The 20,713-nt window shown below is 47.6% G+C and overlaps 1 protein-coding gene across 4 annotated transcripts in view; it reads right to left on the reverse strand.

The window, feature by feature from the left end:
- The window catches only part of CLEC16A (C-type lectin domain containing 16A), a 209,791-nt gene extending 190,008 nt beyond the window's left edge, over positions 1-19,783 (reverse strand). For all 4 annotated transcript variants that reach the window (XR_014291540.1, XM_082600684.1, XM_082600683.1 and 1 more), the window contains exons 1-3: positions 19,529-19,783; positions 6,744-6,872; positions 2,425-2,558 (exon numbers count right to left, since the gene is read on the reverse strand). Coding sequence is in view for 3 of the 4 variants with exons in the window: in XM_082600684.1 (XP_082456810.1) it covers positions 2,425-2,558; positions 6,744-6,872; positions 19,529-19,608 (343 nt within the window). In the remaining variant the exon portion in view is untranslated. The remainder of the gene's footprint in view (positions 1-2,424; positions 2,559-6,743; positions 6,873-19,528) is intronic.
- Between the last annotated feature and the right edge of the window lie 930 nt (positions 19,784-20,713).

Raw genomic sequence — 20,713 nt, forward strand, 5'->3', positions numbered from 1 at the left:
CACCAAACCCGACAGGCAACAGGTACACTCGTGAAATGGCTGCTTGTAATAATGAAAATCCGGAAACCACCTAAACGCCCATGGTCACGTTAAATAAGTTACGGCCCAGCAAGATGCAGCTCTTAAACCAAACAAGGTAGGGATGCATGAACGGACAATATGAAAAATCTAAGATACGCTAGTAAGTTGGGAAAAATAAAATAAACAGCAAAATGGTATGTGTCCACTGAACTCTTAGGGTGAGATTCTGTAGAACTTTTGCTTTCTACAGTTTTTTAATGTTAGATTTTTGTTGTTGTTGTTGTTTTATAATGAGGACATTTTCTCTCTATAATTAGAAAATAAAAATAAAAGCAAAACGGACCCATCCTTCTCACCCCCATACATCCAAGTTCTGTAAAATGTGAGTAATTTCGGCTGCTTTGGCAGGGCTTATGAAAGCACTCTGATGAATTCCCCTATAAGGCCAGCAGCATCTGCCTGGGTTTTCTTATAGCACAGCACCCTTTTTAGTCCTAGTACAAGAAAGGCCACATGATCCAGAAAGCCCAGAATTTTCAACCCCCTCTTCAATCCAGTAGCCCTGGGGTTAGCTGGGTTATCAGAGAACAGTCATTTGGTGGAATGCTGGATTTCATGATAAAACCAACTCTAACTGGACACTTCCACCTGCCAGACCCCATACTACACTCTGCACACCCACTGTCACACTCAATTCTCAAACCACTCTAATCACCAGGTACTAGCATTATCTCTCCTTCACAGATGCAGAAACTGCAGCTTGGAGAATTCACTCCCCGGAATACATCTGGGGTGTCTGTGGCAGAACCAGGGCTCAGAACTGCTTGGGTCTGAGTCCATGGCCCGTACCAGCGAGCTGGTCTTCCCCTCTCGGAGTTTTCAGAAACCACACGCAACTGATATCCAGGGTAACAAAAGCTGTTGGGAAACCACTCAGGGAGAGTGAGTCAACTCACATTTGGCAGCTCACAGACATGGGGAAGCGTAAGGAGAGTCTCCTGGGACAGCAGCACCATCTAGTGGCCATCAGTCTGCAGCTCTTTCCTATCCCTCCCTCCTCCCTCCTCAGGAGGAATGCCACCATCTCTACCTCTCTCCACCCATCAGAAACTTTTTAAAACCTGTCTTGGGGACCTAGAGCCTGCCTGTGGCATAGACATTCCATCACTTGTCTTCTCTTCCCTGCTTCCTGCAGGCAGGGCCTGGGGCTTGGTGCAGTCATCTTGGAAAAATAAAGCTCGTGATCAAGCCCGGATGATTAGGAGCTAAACCAGGGTTTCTAACCCTCGGCACTGTTGACATCTTGGGCTAACTAATCCTTTATTGTTGGGGGCTGTCCTGTGTGTTGTAGGATGTTTAACAGCATCCCTGGTCTCTACCCACTAGATGCCAGTAGCACCCACCCCCCAGGACAGTCTCCAGACACTGACAAATGTCCACTGGGAGCACAGTCACCCCCAGCTGAGGACCACTGAGCTAGCTCACCTGGGCTGAAACCTATTCTCAATTCCTGCCTTGCTAGAGCTGTCACCTGGGGCCAGTGACTCAAACTCTCTAGGTGTTAAATGAGGGCACTGACAGCACCTGCCTCGCAGGTTGGTTGCTTCAGATGAAGAGCCCGGGACTCATCGAGGGGGCCGGGAAGAGGCTCCGAGTCACACCCTCGTCAGTCGGGCAGTGGGACTGAAGCAGGCAGGTCAGGGGCCAAAGCCACGCCCTTGCATGCTCCTAGGCCACGGTTCTTCCTCACCTTGCTGCTTCCATTGCTTATTCTGTTGGCCGATTATTCAGCGACCCAAGCTCTTTAAAAACAGGTTATAAAGAAGAAATGCAAACACCCCCAGAACCACTCAGCAGAGGAAAGCCCTCTCTTAGCTCTTCACAGCACCCTACTGTGCAGGGGGAAAAAATGGCATTACGGAGTGAACTGTGTGCCCCCAAAATTCATATGCTGAAACCCTAACCCTCACCATGACTGTATTTGGAGATGCAGCCTTTCAGGAGGTAATTAAGGTTAAATGAGGTCATAGGGTGGGGCCCTGATCCGAGAAGACTGGTGTCCTTCTAAGAAAAGGAAGAGACACCAGAACTCTCCCTCTCTCCATGTGCACAGAGGAAAGAACACGTGAGGACACAAAGAGAATGTGGCCATTTGCAAATCAGGAAGAGAGGCCTCATCAGAAACCCTGATGGCACCATGATCTTGGACTTCCAGCCCGCAGAACTGTGAGAAAATAAATTTCTGTCGTCTAAGCTGCCCAGCCTGGGTATTTTGCTATGGCAGCCCAAGCACACCAAGACACACAGTAAGCACAGACATTCAAACAGCAACATGAACGCCACGGCAAACAACACGCAGCTGACACTCAGAGGTGCTGAGGCAAGTGTCAGGACTGTCCTTACAAAGTGAGGTCTCGTGACTGATATTCTCGAAGAGGATGTTCAAGGTCTGCAACAGCTGAACGCATACGTAGCGGCCTGACTTCTGCCGCAGGATGTTCAAGAAGAAGACGAACATATTCTTCTCCAGGAAGAAGCTGGGGAGAGAATGGGAAAGCGTCAGTGGCCTGCTTCTACACGTGGAAATGCATGTCGTCCTCTGGTTGCATGCCCAGCACACGTGTGTACACCCCAACAAAGGCATCCACAGAGCAGCCAGATCACACCACCCGTGTGGCCTCGGCTTCTGCTATACCCAGCTCCCACGATGCTGTCCTGCAACAAGAAAAACGTGACCTTTCAGACTCTCTTCCCGGAATGTGAGAACAGTGCTGATTCTGGGAAGCAGTGATCTCTGACCGACTAAATGATTACACAGAGACCTAGCTACACTTATAAACCCAACAAGCAGCATTTCCATCTGGTATTTTATAAGCTTAGTTTTCCTCACTAAGCCTCTTTCCTTTGCTTTCCTAGCTTTGAGTGCTCACCAACAACCTGGGAACCAGAGTAATTCCCTACAAAGGGCTAAGGTCATGCTGAATATTACAAGAGTTTGGGTTTCTCAGTTAACAAGTTTGTCGTTTCCACATCTAGGGTATGAGAACTGGAAGGAAAGAGAAGGTGCTGATGTGGTCATGGGACCCCCCCTGGTCCCCAAGTCTGCTTTGCCTTTCTTGTCCTGGACGGGACATTTGTCTACATGCAGCCTGGGGGCACGGACTTTGGGAGGCACACACTGGCTCTTTTAGTCTTGAAACGCAGATCCCCTAAAGCCTGTCTTTAAAGGAAGAAAATGACATTTCTAGTTTGGTGTTCTCTGTATTCACGCTAAGACCAGATAATCTCTCATCTGGGATACTCAGCACAACTCCCGGCAGGCCCGCGGGTCTGCTGGTTGACTCAGTGTTGGGTCTCCCTCTTCCCTCTGCTGTCAAGTGGCAGGAACATGGGCCTGGCACTTGCTCAGTGCTGCAGATCTTCTGTTTGAATCCATGAAAGGGTAAGTGAATAAATATGACCTTAAAGAGACCTCTAAATTATTTTCCAACTCTGATTCTGGGAGCCCGTGTGCCTACAAATGCCGTCCATGTTGATCCCCAGAACAGTTCATTCATTGGACCTATCGTGGCTTCCTTTGCGGCAGGTTGTACAAAGCACTGACTCCCAAGTATCACCCAACAAGCTCACTGTAGCCCAAGACCGACTTGGGAACTTGTTAAAATGCTTGTACCTACATCTTGCCCAGGGGTAGATTCCGTAGGTCTAGTGTGAAATCCAGGAGCCTGGATTTTTAAAACTCCCTAGGGTAGTAAGGGGCTCCTTGGAAAAGTGGCTAATTCTAGGGCCGGGGCAGATAAAATGCAAGATGAGCCTGGAGCACCTCAGAGCACCAGAAAGTAAGGAAGTGCTCCAAAAACCAAAAGGATAGGGCTGAGGCAAAGGGACACAGGAAGCATCCTGAGAGAGCTCCTAGGGCCTGAAGCTGGAACAATGCCAGCACAAAAATAACTAACGGAGTACTGGATTATAATCCAGAAGATAAAATAAATATCCATGAGTCCATATTGATATACATGTGCCTTGCAGATATTGTGGTTTTTTTACACATTGAAGGTTTGTGGTGACCTTGTGTTGAGCAAGTCTATCGGCGCCATTTTCCCAACAGCATTATTTTTTAACTGAGGTATGTACATTGTTTCTCAGACACAATGCTACTGGACACTTAACAGACTACAGTACAGTGTAAACATAACTTTTATATACACTGGGACACCAAAAAAATTCGTGTAACTCGCTTTACTGCAATATTCGCCTTATGGTAGTGGCCTGGAACCAAACCTGCAAGATCTTCAAGGGATGCATATAAATAAATGATTGAATAGATAAATAAATGAGAAGAGACAAATCTTCCACGAAGAAGAATTTCAAACAGTGTATGTAGATACTCCCCCCTTTAAGAAGGTGGAGCTTAATTCCCACGACCCCAACGTCCAGGTGGGCTGAACTTAGCAACTCACTTTGGGAGACTACTGTAGGGGAGGGGGAAAGAGTAACTTGAAAGTAAAAAAGCCTGGCAGACACCACCTGAGCCAAGTGATCAGGTTAACCTCTCCAGGAATCATGTGGATATCAGGAACGGTGACATTCTGGGATGGGAAGGACACTTCCCCTCTGTGACACTCTTCCCCAAAATTCCCAGGCAAATTGGGAGAGAAACACAAATTGGGGGACATTCTACAGGACAGCTGGTCAGTACTTCTCAAAACTATCAAGGTCATAAAAAACAAGAGAAGACTAAAAAACTGTCACAGACCACAGGACACTGGGGAGACGTAACAACTAAAATGACTGTGGGTGCCTGGATTGGGATCCTGGAGCAGAAAGAGGATGTTAATGGAAAACTGGTAAATTCCAAATCAAGTCTGGAGTTGACATAATGGTGATGTTTTAACAAATGGACTCTAGTCATATAAGATATTAACAGGGAAACAGCGTGAGGGGTAAATGGGAACTTTCTGTACAATCTAAATCTAAAATTATCCCCAAACTTAAAAATGGATTAAAAACAAGCTCTCTTGGGGCCTCTGTGGGGCAGTGATTTAAGAATAACTGGGCCTCTAAGAGCTCGGTAGTTTTTCTAAGATGACAGATGGACTTGGCCATTCTAGTAAAGGTGACGTGGTTTCTAATCTTTAACCCAAGGGTCTTTCTCATTTCCATAAACAGATACCAAGCAACCAACAAATAGTAAATTCCCCATGGATCCTGAAAGGCAACTAGTCCCGTTTATGAGCAACACCTATTTATTACTCGTGTTTTCTCTTGGGGAACTCAGCCAGTGTCACAGGTCTGCATTTTAAACAATTTGCATTTTCCACAAGTAGCTCCATATTAGCTAACCTCACTGACGAAAATATAGAGCTATCCAGAAAATCAAAATATCTAATAAGAAGCCAGGTTGGAAATGGAACACGTGTATTTGTTTTAAATGTGTTTTTTAAGTGGCCTCAACACTTACAATTGAGATTATTTTATATAAAAATAAAATCTGTGTTTGGTGGTTGTGATAACCCCAATCCTTCTGCACTCAGACACTGGGACAGGTCTGTTGAGGAAAGTAGTTCATGGGTTACGGCCTTTGCTCTTTAACTGTCCAATAGGGACACCTTTTTTTAAAAAAAATAAATTTATTTAGTTATTTATATTTTATTTTTGGCTGCATTGGGTCTTCATTGCGGTGCACGGGCTTTCTCTAGTTGTGGCAAGCAGGGGCTACTCTTTGTTGCGGTGCATGGGCTCTAGGTGCGTGGGCTTCAGTAGTTGTGGCACGCGGGCTCAGTAGTTGTGGCTCACGGCTCCAGAGAGCAGGCTCAGTAGTTGTGGCACACGGGCTTAGTTGCTCTGTGGCATGTGGTATCTTCCCGGACCAGGGCTCGAACCTGTGTCCCCTACATTGGCAGGCGGATTCTTAACCACTGCGCCACCAGGGAAGTCCCAATAGGGACACCTTTTAAAATGATCATTTGCTAACATTTCTTGAGTGCCTAACTCTGTATCAGGCACTGGGCAGGGAACTTGCTCTCTCACTTAAAGATGAGCAAACTGAGGCGGGCCTGAGACTCTTCACCTAGGAAGTATGAGAGTGAGGAGAAACCCCTCCATGGGCTCTAGGTATGAGCCATTTGACCTTGAGCATAAAAAGGGGTGGGGATGAGGATAAGGATGGGGATGGGGATGGGGATGAAGATGGAGAAGGGGATGGGGATGGGGATGAAGATGGGGATGGGGAAGGGGATGGGAATGAAGATGGTGATGGTCCTCTACCCTCAGGTAGTTGGGAGACTTAGAAGGATTATCTCATCAAGAGCTCAGCGCTGTGGCCACCCATCAGTAAACACAATCAATGTTAGCCCTTAGTGTCTCCACCCGGGGAAGGGTCTTTTCAGTTCACTTAGAATCTAACTACCCAAGACATTTTCTCCTTCCTTTGGGGGAGATAATCAGACATTACTTAGAAAATTATCCATGATATTTTCAAATTTTTCTAGGGACACTGTTTTCCATAACTTTCCCATTTTCAGCAGGCATTTTTACAGTGTTTCAAGGGCATTTTAGAGAGAGAGAGAGAGAGAGAGAGAGAGAGGGAGAGAGACAGATATCTGTGCAGGACCAAATTGGCATCAAATCCTGACATCATCAGGAATGACTCATGGTACACATTTAGAAAAATATTCAAAGGAAGAAGAAGAATCAAAAAACAAAAAAACAGAAACCCTTACTCAAATACAGAGCTGTCATTCTGATCCCCCCAGATCAGAATCTCGGTGATGGATCGGATGGTCTCCACCAGCAGGTTCCTGTTCTGTTCTGTGACGGTGGTGTTTTTGGTCAAAACATGGTACAGATACCTGAGAGAAAGGAAAAGAAAAGAGAACTAAAGGTTACCAGTTGAAATGTAAGCCAAGCTCAGTGACCATTAGCAACATTTAAGGGACAATTTGGCTGTGCTTTTTACAGACACAGTTCTTAGCACAATTCCCATTCAGAGGAGACATAACTCACCACCCGAGAAAAATGGCAGACAATGCTTCAAAGTGTTAAATAAACAGGGACACACCAACCCAAAGTGAGGCAAGACTGTCAAGCTTTTGAAGACAGCCATCCTCAAACTCCAGTGTGTGCAAGAGCATGACCTGGAGAGCTGGACAAAGCAGGGCCACAGAGCCCACCGGAGACTCAGATTTAGCGGCACTGAGGGAAGACCAGGCATCGGTCTTTTTCACTCTCCTGGGTGATTCTGACGCTGGCGGAGCAAGTGGAGACACACGGCTCAGTGTCAAAAGCCTAAGACCCGCTGCCTGGCTGATGCAGAGATCAGACGTGGAGTCACACAGCAGGGAGGGTGTTCCCAGAGCCAGTGGCTGGGGCACAAATCAGGTGCCGTCATGATCACCCTTGGAATGCCCTTAATCCCCCATGAAGCACAGAACTGATGGCTCAGATGAAGTACGTGGCTTGCAGTTCAAGGGCACAGCTCTTATTTGCTGTGTACAGAGTAAAGTGAAGTGGGTTTGAGAGGCGATGGCCATGTATTCAATACTTCACCCACCTGAATGTGCAGGGACAGGTGGGCCCGGCCTAGTCCTCAAGGCCCTCTGCTGCTGGTGAGGGCAAGCCAAAGAATCGCAGAGGCCAGTCCTGAGCAGTGTGGGGACTAGCAGCCTGGCTGACGGCCCGGGAGCGCCACCTGGCACGGTTTTAAGAGAGTGTCTCCAGGGCCGGCAGACTGAGGCAACTTCAGCTGTCACGGCTTAGGAAGGAAAAGGGGGCAGCAAGAGGGAGCGACTCAGGAGTAGTCACTTCCCGACTTCTTTTCTGGCCACCTTCAGTTTGGGGGTGGGGGACTGGCGAGAGAAAGGCAGGGAAAGACTAGATAGGTCATACCATTGAAGATCTCTAAAAATGGGTAGGATGTAAAGAGGTAGAATCTTGCAAATGGAACCACAGGGGCCATCTGCTGCTTTAGGGGGTTTTAGTTATTAGTGCTTGTGCTGTTTGTCTAAAGACATACTACAATCATTTTTTAATCATTTAGTTAATCTAATTAATTAAAACTACATGCAACTTTTAACATGCAGTAACTAGCACAGCTCTCCCAAACAGAACTCTCCAGCACCTGTGCCCAAATCCACCGGCAGGGCCGTGTGTGGGGGGGTGAGGCCAGTGGTCCCCTGTGATTAGGTGACTCCACAGCACTGACCCACCCTGGGATGAATCTAGGGGACCCACTCATGAATCTACGTCTCCATCTTGCCTCGAGTGCCTCTTCCTCAAAAGGCTCAAACAGCAGAGCTTTTCAAATTGTGGTTCACAGGCCTCCTGCATCAGAATCACCTGCTTAAGGTGCAGATTCTGGCTTCCGACCCCGGACTCCCAGAATCTGAGCCCTGGGTGCAGGGCCCCAAATCTGCTTTTTGAAGGAGCTCCCACTCTCGTTTCAGAGCCACGGCATCACTCATGCCGTGGCCATCAGTGACACTGCCCATGCAGTGCACAGTACGCCCCCCACCTGCTGTGACAGGTGTTGTTGGCGACATGGGGAGAAGCGGATTCTCCCCGCTCTGGTGTCTCCTTCTGCGTAGACGACAACATGCATGATCACCTCACTATCACACTCCTGGCCCAGGAGGCAGCAGCCTGGGTAAGTGGGTCTGCTCTGAAGACCCCCAACAGGGATAGGAGAGGTTAAAACCTTGATGATCAGCCCTGACTTCTATTCACTGTGCTTTCTGCCTGGAATACCCTTGCTGCCCTGACCAACCAGCAAACTCTTACTCATGTGTCAAAACCCAGCTCAGGCACCTCTTGGTGAAGCCTTCTCTCTGGCACCTCTGTACCCATATGCATTTGCTGCTGCACAGACCACCCTGATTGGCAATGATCTGCCTCCTTTACTAGACCTGAGCTCCTCAAGGTCAGGAACATCATCTTATTGATCTTGGTGACCCTAAAAGACTCCAGAATGTCTGGAACACAGTAGGTGCTAAATAAATGCTGAATGGGGGAAGGGTGGGGGACCATCTCCATGAATATGAGGTAGATCAGAGCATACAAGACCAAACACAGTCAAGGGGCCAAATGCCAAACACAGCAAGGAGTGGAACAGAGCAGCAGTGAAGAGTTCAAACACTTGGAGTCCAACAGACAGACCTGGGCTTGATTCCGGGCCCTGTCTCTTCCTATAAGTGGCCTTGGACAAGGCACTTCACCTCTCTGGGCCTCAGCTTCTACAACCATCAAGCCCTCCTTGCTGGATTGTTCCAGAGATTTGATGTGATACCACATAGAAAGAGCTGAGCGTGGTGCCTGGCACACAGTAAGCGCTGAACAGGTGCAGGGCTAGCTGCTACTACTATTATTATAAGGTGGTTGTTATGAGGCGGCTGTTATTAAAATCATTATTAAATTATACAAAGAATATTCCAAGAAGGTAGGAAGGAGAGATCAGGCTGGATCCAAACAGTCATGAAAAGAGGACTTCACTGCAGGAGTTATGGGAAGGTCCAGAGAAACCAGAGCAGGAAGTGGAACGTTTGGTATTAGCTGGGTGATGTCAAGCAAGTTACTTAATCTCTGTACCTCAGTTATCTCACCTGTAAAATGGGAGACCAATAGCACCTAAATACTTTAGTACCTACCTATCATGGTGTCGTTAGGAACAAACAAGTAAAAAGGTAGATAACTAACCTGGCAGTTCCCATGGATGACACAAGTGCCAGCTATTACTGTTATCATTGCCTTCACTAAATAACCCCTCAAAAAAAATTCCAGTAACTATGAGGAGGCCCTTACAGACAAACCCAGGGGAAGGGCAGGGTGTTAAGTCTTGAAAAGAAGATTCTAGGCGCTCCCACGTGCGGTGCACGGCCTACATGCCTGGCCCTGTGTGCGGGCCTTCCTGTGGCCCTCATACTCGCAGTAACCTGGGGACGTGCACATCACTAGCACGGCACAGGCCAGGACAGGAACTGAGGGACGCTTGCTCAGCAGCTCATCTGCAGCCAAAGGGCAGAGGCTGGCTCAGAGGGCTCCAGCCAATCCCCCACCTCGGCAGGGCTTGCTGCGCTCTGCCTTTCTCAGTGGCGCCATCTGCTGGCACGTGGTGATGCTGCGCCAGGGTTTCACCGCATGACCACGCAAGAAGTTGGGTGCCTTTTCACATGTTCAGAGCCATTTAAATATCTACTTTTGTGAGGTGTCTGTGCAAGTTTTTTGCCCATTTTTTCTAGGTAGAGAACCTTTTTTCTTATTAATTTGATGGAGTTTATGCATTCTGAATACAAATCCTTTACTGGATATACCTATGGCAAACATTTTCTCTGAATGTGGCTTGCCTTTTCACTCTCTTTACAGTGGTCTTTTGATGAGCAAAAGTTCCTAATTTTAATGCGGTCCAGTTTATCAATCTTCCCCTTGGGCAGTGTTTTTTGTATCAACCTTAAGACATCCTTACCTACCCCAAGGTCATGAAGAAATGCTGTTTTCTTCTTTTAAAAAGTTGCTATTTTACCTTTCACATTTTGACTTAGAGTACATTTGAAACTCATTTTTGTGTATGGTGTAAGATACTGGCCAAAGTTCATTTCTTCCATATGGCTATCTAGTTGATTCAGCATCATGTACTGAAAAGGTCCTCATTTCTCCAAAGCACACCGATGTCACCGTTGCCATTAATCAGGTGACCACGCATGGGACTTTCTGGATGCTCTAGTTCCACTGATCTATTTGTTTACCTTTGTGCCAACACCATGCTGTCTGATCACTGCAGCTTTATAATAAATCTTCCAATGTGATAATGTAAGTCTTCCAACTTCTTTCCTTCTGGGTTTTTTTTTTATTATTATATTGGCTATTCTTGGCCCTTTGGATTTCCATATATATTTTAATTTTTTTTTATTAGTTTCTGCTTTATAACAAAGTGAATCAGTCATACATATACATCTGTTCCCACATCCCTTCCCTCATGCATCTCCCTCCCTCCCACCCTCCCCATCCCACCCCTCCAGGCAGTCACAAAGCACCGAGCTGATCTCCCCGTGCTCTGCGGCTGCTTCCCACTATCTATCTACCTCACGTTTGGTAGTGTATACATGTCCATGCCTCTCTTTCGCTTTGTCACAGCTTACACTCCCCCCTCCCCATATCCTCAAATCCATTCTCAAGTAGGTCTGTGTCTTTATTCCCATTTTACCCCTAGGTTCTTCATGACATTTTTTTTTTGATTCCATATATATGTGTTAGCATACGGTATTTGTCTTTCTCTTTCTGACTTACTTCACTCTGTATGACAGACTCTAGGTCTATCCACCTCATTACAAATAGCTCAGTTTCATTTCTTTTTATGGCTGAGTAATATTCCATTGTATATATGTGCCACATCTTCTTTATCCATTCATCCGATGATGGACATTTAGGTTGTTTCCAGCTCCGGGCTATTGTGAATAGAGCTGCATCCATATATATTTTAAAATCACCTTCTCAATTTCCACAAAAATACCTGCTAAGATTTCCTTTAAGACTGCCCTAAACCTATAGCTAAATACAGAGAGAACTGACATCTTTTGGAGAGTGTAACATGATGACATTTACATTTCCTTCAAGGTTTGCTGGAGAGGGGGCTTGCACATCTTTCGTGAGATTTATTCCTAGGTATTTGATGGGTTTTTTGATGCTGTTGTAAATGGGAGTGTTTTAAAATACTCATTTTCTAAATGTTTGTTGTTGGTAGATGGAAACACCCGCTAGATCTCAAGCTCTAAATTCCCACTGCACTGCCTCATCTTTTTGCCCTCACGATGCCCTAGCACACTGTTTTAGGTAATCTTTTTGGAAGAGACCCTCAATATATGTTTGCTTAAATGTAGTGGGGGGAAAAAAGAAAGAAAGCTGAATGGATTAAAGATTAATATTTTAATGCTGCATCTAATTCCAGGGCTTTGGAAGATCAAGTAATTCAACTACCTCAGAGATACTAATATAGTTTAATAACTTTCTGGTCTTAAACGTAACACTCATTTTAGAAAGGTTGGAAACCTCAACAACAACAAAAAAGAGAAACGGCAATTGTCAATCATGCCACTGCCCAGAGATGACCACTGCCGGAGTTGCAGTCTATTTCCTTGGGTCTTTTTCTTTGCTATGGATATTAACATAGTTGACCTCATGCTGTATGTCCATTACCATGCCCATCTTTCTTCCCACCTCTGGCTAAAATAAAAGCATTTTTGTTATTGGCAACTGTTCTCAAGCATCAGTAGTGACTACGTAGTACACCACTGACAGGACGGCCCAGCAGTTCCTGGGCATTAGATTCCTAATTGTTCAGATGATCAACAAGCTAACAACAGCCGTCTCTATGTGCAAGGCTGTGTTCCCTATCTAGATAAGATTCCAAGGACAGTGACAGATTTTTCTCTTACAATGATAGTAACTGTTAAAAGGATAACATTTTCTCTCAAACTCTATGTGTGTACATTTTTACCATCATCATCATAAAAACAGTTGCAGCCTCCTGGGCTTCCCTGGTGGTGCAGTGGTTGGGAGCCCACCGTGGTTGGGACACGGGTTCAAGCCCTGGTCCAGGAAGATTCCACATGCCGCAGAACAACTAAGCCTGTGCGCCACAACTACTAAGCCTGCGCTCTAGAGCCTAGAGCAAGCCTAGAGCCCATGCTCCACAACAAAGAGAGGTCACTGCAATGAGAGGCCCGCGCACCACAGCGAAGAGTGGCCCTCGCTTATTGCAACTAGAGAAAGCCTGCGTGTAACAAGGAAAACCCAACACAGCCAAAAATAAATAAATTTTTTAAAAAAAATAAATAAATATAAAAACAGTTGCAGTCTCCTATTGCCAGGCCCTGTTCTGAATGCTTCAGATGTGTTCACTCATTAAACCCTTACAACAATCCCGCAGGGCTGATGATCTGGGGAGCTGAGGCTCTGGGAGGCTAGGACCCACCCAGAGTCCCAACACAAGGACAGGGCACCCAGGCAGTAACCCCTTGCTTGTAACCATTATAGTATAGAAGATGCAAACAATGAGTTAAACGCTTTTATTAGCCAAGCATTTCCATGAAGTTATGAATGCCTAGCACACAAGACAACCAAATAAACAAACTGGAAAGGCATGACCACATGTATCAGATCTCAAGATAAGTGCTTATCACTGACCCTTATTCCACTTTATTGGAAGAGAGCTGGCATTATCATATCTCCAGAGGAAGTTCTGCAGAATGTAGAATCCCAATTTCAGACTCTTGCACACGAGCAAACTTTACTTTGAGAGACAAGCTTAGGAGTTTGAAGCGCCTGGAGACAGAAAAACTGCAGCCTGTTACCAACGTGCAACCAGCACATTCGAGGCTCATCACCAAGGACTACGGCCTGTAAACACATCCTTCCTCCACAGACTCTGATTTCTTGAGAGACTCACTTATTTCACAAGTTAAACCATTACAGTTAATAATAATTATGTCCACTTCAGAGACAGACATACTAAATTCAAATTCATACAAGTTTTATGACCTGTATCATGTCTCTTAGGATGCTCCCACTGGAAGATACTGAAACATGAGCAAGCTAGAGTGTGAGGAAGGATAGGGCCTAGGGGGGCTGGAAATCCACTCCCCCAAAGCACACCCCCCAAATAACAATGTCTGGGGTGAGGGGACACGGAGTCTGTGTCTGTGTGGCCTCCTCAGCACCAGGGAAGGCACCTCCCAGAGGGTCCTACTCTGTGTCCTGAAAACCTCCATTTGGTCAGGATCCAGCCCTCTGGCCAGCAGGACAAGGAGAAGCTCCCGGCAGGGTGGAATCAGGGTGGAATCGGACTAGAAGACTAGCAAAAGGTGTTAAAGGCGGTGCTTCTCCTGATGAATCACCCCTGAAAGGTGTCAAACTGGGCCAGCGAGTGAGGCCGGGACTGAGATGTTGAGGTGCCGGGGAGCCGGCAATCACGGCGAGATTGCCATAGCAGGGCTTTCAGCCCTAGAAAAAGTCACAGCTCTGGCACAGGCGCTGTGCCCAAACTGGCAAGAGCAAACTGCTGTTAAGAAAAGTCAGGCCAGAACTCGCTTCTTTCGTTCATCCTATGACGAATTCTTGTTGATCTTTTACTGCGTGCTAAGCCCTGTACTGGCATCTGACAATTTCCATGTGAACAAGCCACCCAGGCCTCTGTCCTCACAAAGCTTATGTTCAAATTTGGGAGAAGGAAACAAACACATATTCAAGTAAGACCATTTCTGATAGCGAAAGGTCATGCCTGAGGAACCCTGGCCAGCTTCCTGGGGATCTAACTCACAGGTGGGATAAAGCTTGAAGAGCCCAGAGCACCTACCAGCTGGTCTAACTCTTTGGCGATGAGAAGACCTTATGATAACATGTTGAGTCAGACGGTGGGAGCAAGAACAGGAGAAGTTACAGATGACGGTAAAACTTCTTGTCGGCTTAAGTCACCAGGGCAATTTTTATGAAAGAATTGTTTAGGTTTTTTTTGTTTTGTTTTGTTTTTTGTGGCCATGCCACGCAGCTTGTAGGATCTTAGTTCCCGGACCAGAGATTGAACCCGGGCCACCGCAGTGAAAGTGCTGAGTCCTAACCACTGGACTGCCAGGGAATTCCCAAGAATTGGTATTTTAAGGATACCTTTAGGCATCTGGAGAGTGCACAGATGCAGACAGGTGAGGTGTGTGCAACAGTGAGTGCGAGAAGGACCATCAACGTGAAATGGCACAGGAAACACCCCTGGGTTTCTGCAGGCACTACCCTCACGTACTATAAGACAGAAGCAGCCCGAGGGGACGCTCCTCCAATCCATTCTCCAAACTTCGGCCAGACCACAGCACACGGCTCCCCACTGTTCTCGGCCTAGTGTCCAAATTCCTCAACAGGATTTACAAGGCCCCATGGGACCCAGGCTCTGTGACCTCTCCCGCCTCATGGCTCTGCTCTCGGGCCCCACACACCCCCTTGCCCTGTGTCTCTCTCCTGCAGGCTTCTCAAACGCTGTTTCCTCGCCTGCAGCATCCCCCCTTCCAGCCTGCCCTCTACTGCCTGTAACAACCACTCATCCTTTATGTCTCCATGTAAATGGGTGTCTGCCTACCACGATGCTCCTGGCTCCCCAGCTGGGGTTAGAGGGTCTTCATCTGTGCTCCCAAGCTTAGATGGGTGGGAACAGTCTGGAGCGCTCTGATGGCCTGGGGGAACTTTAGACTTGACATAATGGGTGCCTCGGACTCACTATGAGTGATACGATGAATATGATACTCTAAGAAAATGAACCTGGCGATACTGTACCCCAAGCTCTAAAAATAATCAGTGCTATCTTAGGCAAAAGTTGAATATACCAAGGGTAGGTGAACGTCTGCCTGCTGGTTATACATTCCTCTTCTCCCTAATTTTCCTACGCTGAATCATCCCTTTCCCTCATTCTCTGTCCACTAGCTTGGAAGGAGCTGATGCCACCCTGACTCCAGGGAAGGGCCACTTAGAGTATGCCATGCCCCCCTGTCACAGTGACTAGCTCAGGGGTGGGCATGAGCCCCCAGGCTGGTACAATGGTGCTCATTTCTGGACTTCTGCTGGCAATAATAAGAAAAGAAGCTCTCTTTTTCCCAGGGGTTGCTAAGCTGATATGATGTAAGCCTGGAGCATGCTGAGAATGACACCAACCCAGAAGAAAGTGGAGACAAGAACTGGAAAGAAGCACATACAGACAGCTTCGTCTGAACACTGAGACTCAGCCATGGCTTAGCTAGGACAGCCTGTTCAGTGGCAAGAGCCAATCAGTTCCATTTGGGGCTTAAGGCAGTTCCAGCTGGGCTTCTGTCACTTAAAACCAAGAATCTTGACCCATACACAAAGGCGATTAGAATTAAGGCAACAACACGACCCAACACAAAGAAAGTTCTAGCAGTTTGTGGACTCACAGTCCGTAGTGAAGGTGATGCTTCAGTAGCAATCAGGCAATTCCATCAGTCAAGGCTTCCGCTTGTCAATGTCACAGCCTTGCCACTAGTCTGGGCAATAACCCACCCATGATGTGCAGCAAATGACCTCTTACTATTTTAATCTGCCTCAATTAAATCACTAACTCCATTCAGTAGACAGAGACCACAGTACACAGCTTTCCATTATTTAGCAAAAGTAAAACCCTGTCTTACAGGAAGATTCCTTTCCTTCCTGTTATGAATAAACACATTACGGTTCAAAATAACATTGTTATGGTTCAAAAAGGGTTTCCAGCTCTCCGTACTATCTTCTCAACTGTTCTGTAAATCTCAAACTGTTCTTAACAGTAAAGTCTATTTAGAAAAAAAAAAAAAGGAAGAGGGTTCCCAGATGCTTTGTGTGCCCCCCTCCCCAAACTGTCAATTCTAAATTCATTTAAATATCTTAATCTCTCCTCTCTACCCACACTGCCCTAGGTCAGGGCAACAGTGTATTAGGAACTGTCACTGGTAGAGTGACCAGTTAGCACTGGCTGCCCAGGACTTTCCCAGTTTTAGCACTGAAAGTCCCACGTCCTGGGAAACCCTTTAGTCCCAGGAACCCCGCAATGGTTGGTGGCCCTCTGTATCAGAGGAGGCCCAAGCCCTGTTCCACCTCCAGCCTTGTGTCCCATAACCACCAGCCCCATCTTGACACTCCACAGACCCCAGGGCCGTGTCCACATGGTGGCTACTGCTCACCCTTGACAACTCTGCTCTGGTTGCCTCCCCCAGAGGGCTTCCAAGAAGGGTTCCCACAGAGCCCTGAACCTACGGTGATCCCAGCACTTGTCATACCACAGTCACTGGCTCTATGGCTATCTCCCCCACCAGCCGGCGAGCTCCCTCAGGGAATGGGCTGTTCTGTGCCCAAGCATTGGGGTGGGCACTAGCTGTTTATGGCACTCTTTCCCAAGTCGCTTTGGGATCTTCTAAGCCCCCCTCCAACACACAAATCGCCAGGATCTTCAGGCTACAGTTATGGATTCAGCTGATCCGCCAGATCCAGGGCAGGCAGCTCTGGTTTCCAAAAAGCACCCAACCGCCGTGTGACCTCAACAATGAACCTGGGCAGTTCCCAGGATACTTCAAAGGAACCTGAGAACCTTTATCATTCCCTGGCTGGGCAGAGGGCGAAGATGGCCATTGGGCAGTGAGACTCAGCCAAGTTGAAAGTCTTCCCAAACTGACTTTTAGGAAATTTTACTCAAAAAAACAGTGTAATGAGTGCAAACACTGAAGTCAAATCCCGGCTTTGACACTTTTCAGCTGTTGTCACCTTGGGCAAGTGACTGAACCTCTTTGGACCTTAATTTCCAGTCTAAAAAATGGAAACAATAATATTTCTGACAACTCCTAAGACTTGTGAGGACTAAAGGAAATAACACACAGGAATTCCTTAACAAGCACCTGGCACCGAAAATGCATTCAATAATTACTAAAGTAATTTAAAAGGGCTAGAGTCAGGCAGAGTTAGGTGAGAGCTTGCAGGTACCTGGATGCTGGCCCCTCCTCCCCTTCGCGGCCTCATCCACCCACTCTCTAAATTCCTGAAATCTCTAAGCCTCTCCCTTTCCTGTCCAGCTGCCCTCCCATTTAAGATTCCTGCTTCCCTACACAGCCCCATGCTTGCCCTAAGCCTCTCTCCTCCCCATGTCCTCTCTCATCACCACCCCCAAAAACCATTCCTTATTACATAATGATCCCTCCTGCCGCCCACTCTTTGAGACCCACAAACATTTATTAAACACCTGCTCCATGCTAGACAGGACACAGCTGAGAATTACAGCACCCCTACCCCCAGCCAAATGAGAAGTCCCCGTCTAACTTCCCTCCCACCAACACTTTCCAGGGGCCCCTGTCTTCCTCCTACTGTTCCCTGCCCGCCCTCTCCATCCTTCTTTCTCATTAGTAATCCTGGGAGCTCCTTCTGGAAATCAGCCAATTTCTTACCACCAAAGGTTTGCTTTCTCCCCCACTCTCTCCCCCAACCCCCCAACACTATATTTTCTTCCCTGAAGTCATTCCCTCTTCAAAGGTCTCTATTTTCCTTCACCTCTACCCCCCCCCACAAATATCCTAGGCTCTGCCTGCATGCTCTGCACCTCTCCCCGATTCATTAAGTTTTTTCATTCTTTAAGTATCTATTGAGCTCCTACTGTGTGCGAGGCTCAGAGCTAGATGCTGGGAATACAGCTTTGAGCAAAACAAGCCGCCTCTGCCCTCCTGGAAGTACCAGTTTAGTAGCAAACAGAAAAGCAGTTTAAAAAAAAAAAAAAGGATAATTGCAGATAGTGGAGATTAATCAAATGAATGAAATCAAGAGAAAGATCTAACAGAAAGGAATTGAGGCAGGGGAGGCACTTTAGGTAGGGTGGTCTGGGAAGGCCTTGCCCAGCTGATAAACACAGTTACCATTATTGGCCACCAACTGTGTAACAGACACTGGATCGATCTCTTTCCACGCACAATATTACTGAATCCTTGCACAATGTTCACCATCCCCATTTGCAGACGAGGAATCAGAGGCTCAGAGAGGTGAAACAATTTGTCCAAGGTCACACAGCCATTAAACGGTGGAATCAGGATTTGAATGCCAGTCTGACTGCAAAGCCACTCTGTGTACTCCTGCTTCCCAGGACCACCTTTGCCACCTGCCTCCCTCGGAGCTCTACTTCTGACGCTTTAGACTCCCCTAAGAAACTACTTTGGCTTCTTTTTGTTTGTTTTTTGTTTTTTCTTTTTTTTTTTTTGCGGTATGCGGGCCTCTCACTGTTGTGGCCTCTCCCGCTCCGGAGGCTCAGGCTCAGCGGCCATGGCTCACGGGCCCAGCCGCTCCGCAGCATGTGGGATCCTCGAGGACCGGGGCACGAACCCGTGTCCCCTGCATCGGCAGGCGGACTCTCAACCACTGCGCCACCAGGGAAGCCCACTAGTTTGTTTTTTAATTATTGTCCTTTATTGAGCACTTGTAGAAGCTTCCAGTTTTATGTACATTCTCTGACCCTACCCTCAAAACAATCGTAGAAAGCAGGTGCTCTCACTATATCCATCTTACAACTGAGGAAACTGAGGCCTAAATTCATACACTTAAGTTCAAACCCACATCTGTCTGACTCCAGGATCCAGACCTCTGACCCGTAAGCTGTCCAGCCTAAGAAGTACCACCCCGGGGGAAGCTTGGTGCCCATCGTCCGGCCCCAGCAAGAATGAAGTCTGCATCCGTAAACCGAAATCTCATCCCCTTACTTTACAGATGGGGATACTGAGACTCTGAGAAGCGGTGCGACTTGCCCAAGGTCACACAGAGAGGAGCTACCGGGTCAGGGTTCGAACCCAGGCGCCCTAAGTCCAGAGCCCTAGCGCTTAACCACCGCACAGCCTTTCCCGAGCGCCTCTCTCGGCCCTCCGCCTCCGCTCTCACACTTCCCAGCGCCCCCGGCCAGGGGCTATGCGCCTCCATCCCCAAGCCCAGCCCCGCGGCCTCCCCCTTCTGCCCCCAGTACACTCACTTGAGGTGGTCCAAGGAGTGGATATTGCGGGAAGACTTGCCATGGCCCCCGCCCACCCAGCTCCGTGAGCGGCCAAACATGTCGGCGGCCCCGGCCAGTCGCTTGCCTCACGGTCTCATGCCCAAGCGGCCGAGCGGCCGGGCGCCCGCGGCGGCGGCGGCGGCACAAGCGGAGGAGGCAGCGGCGGAGGTGCTGGAGAGACTGCCAACCACCTTCCCCCCGCAGCCCACAGTCCCGCACTGACATTCAGCCGGAACCGGCCCTTCGACCGCCGCGCTTTACGGCGCCGTTACGAGGAACGCTGGGAAATGCAGTTCGACCGCGAAGCCCCCGCTGACAAGACTCTGCGAAGGAACTACAAGGCCCGGAGTGCATCACGCAACTTCAGGCCAACGGCCTTGGGAAAGAGGCGGAGCGAGAGGAGGACAGTCCGCAGTATCTTAGGGATAGGCGGGAATGGGAAACCTATGGGCGGAGCCCTGAGAAATGAATCCGTGAAGATTGGGGAATAAAAGTTACCACAATATTAACAATTATTACCTTTATGATAAGAATAAGAATAGCTGTTGCTTGGCGTATGCCGCGTGCCACTGCCCTAAGCGCTTTACATATATTGTTATTTAATTCTTACAACATCCCTGTGAGGTGGGTACTGCTATTATCCCCATTTTACCCAGGAGGAAACTGAATCACAGAGGGATTGACTTGCCCAAGGTCATACAGTTAATAAGCGGCAGACCCAAGGTTCAAACCCAGGCACCCTTATTTTTATGCCCCAACAAACGAAACTTCACAAAACCGGTAACGTCCTGGTTTGTCCTCACAGCCTTTTTCTTTTTCTACTTCAATTAAAATATAAATATTGAAAGGCCTTTAAGCAACAATGTGCCAAAACTGAATGTCCTGTGCTTTCAGAGGATTTCTCTGGTCTTCGCCGAAAATCCATGCCATTTCCAAAACAACCACACTTATAAAAATAAGGAAACACCCAGCTTCCTACACCAGCCAAGAATATGTATCTAAATTTCTCTCCTGGATCGGGAGTGGGAAGCTCCGTGGAGGCGATACTGCCCTGTTCACCATTCATTCATCCATTCACTCATTTCTACACCTCACAATTATCTAAGGTCTACTGTGTCCCATTAACTGTGCCCAGGACAGAACTGGGCTCAGGGTCAATATTCT

Source organism: Mesoplodon mirus, assembly GCF_964341445.2.
Source record: "Mesoplodon mirus genome assembly, chromosome: 15".
In the NCBI taxonomy this organism is placed as follows: Eukaryota; Metazoa; Chordata; class Mammalia; order Artiodactyla; family Ziphiidae; genus Mesoplodon; species Mesoplodon mirus.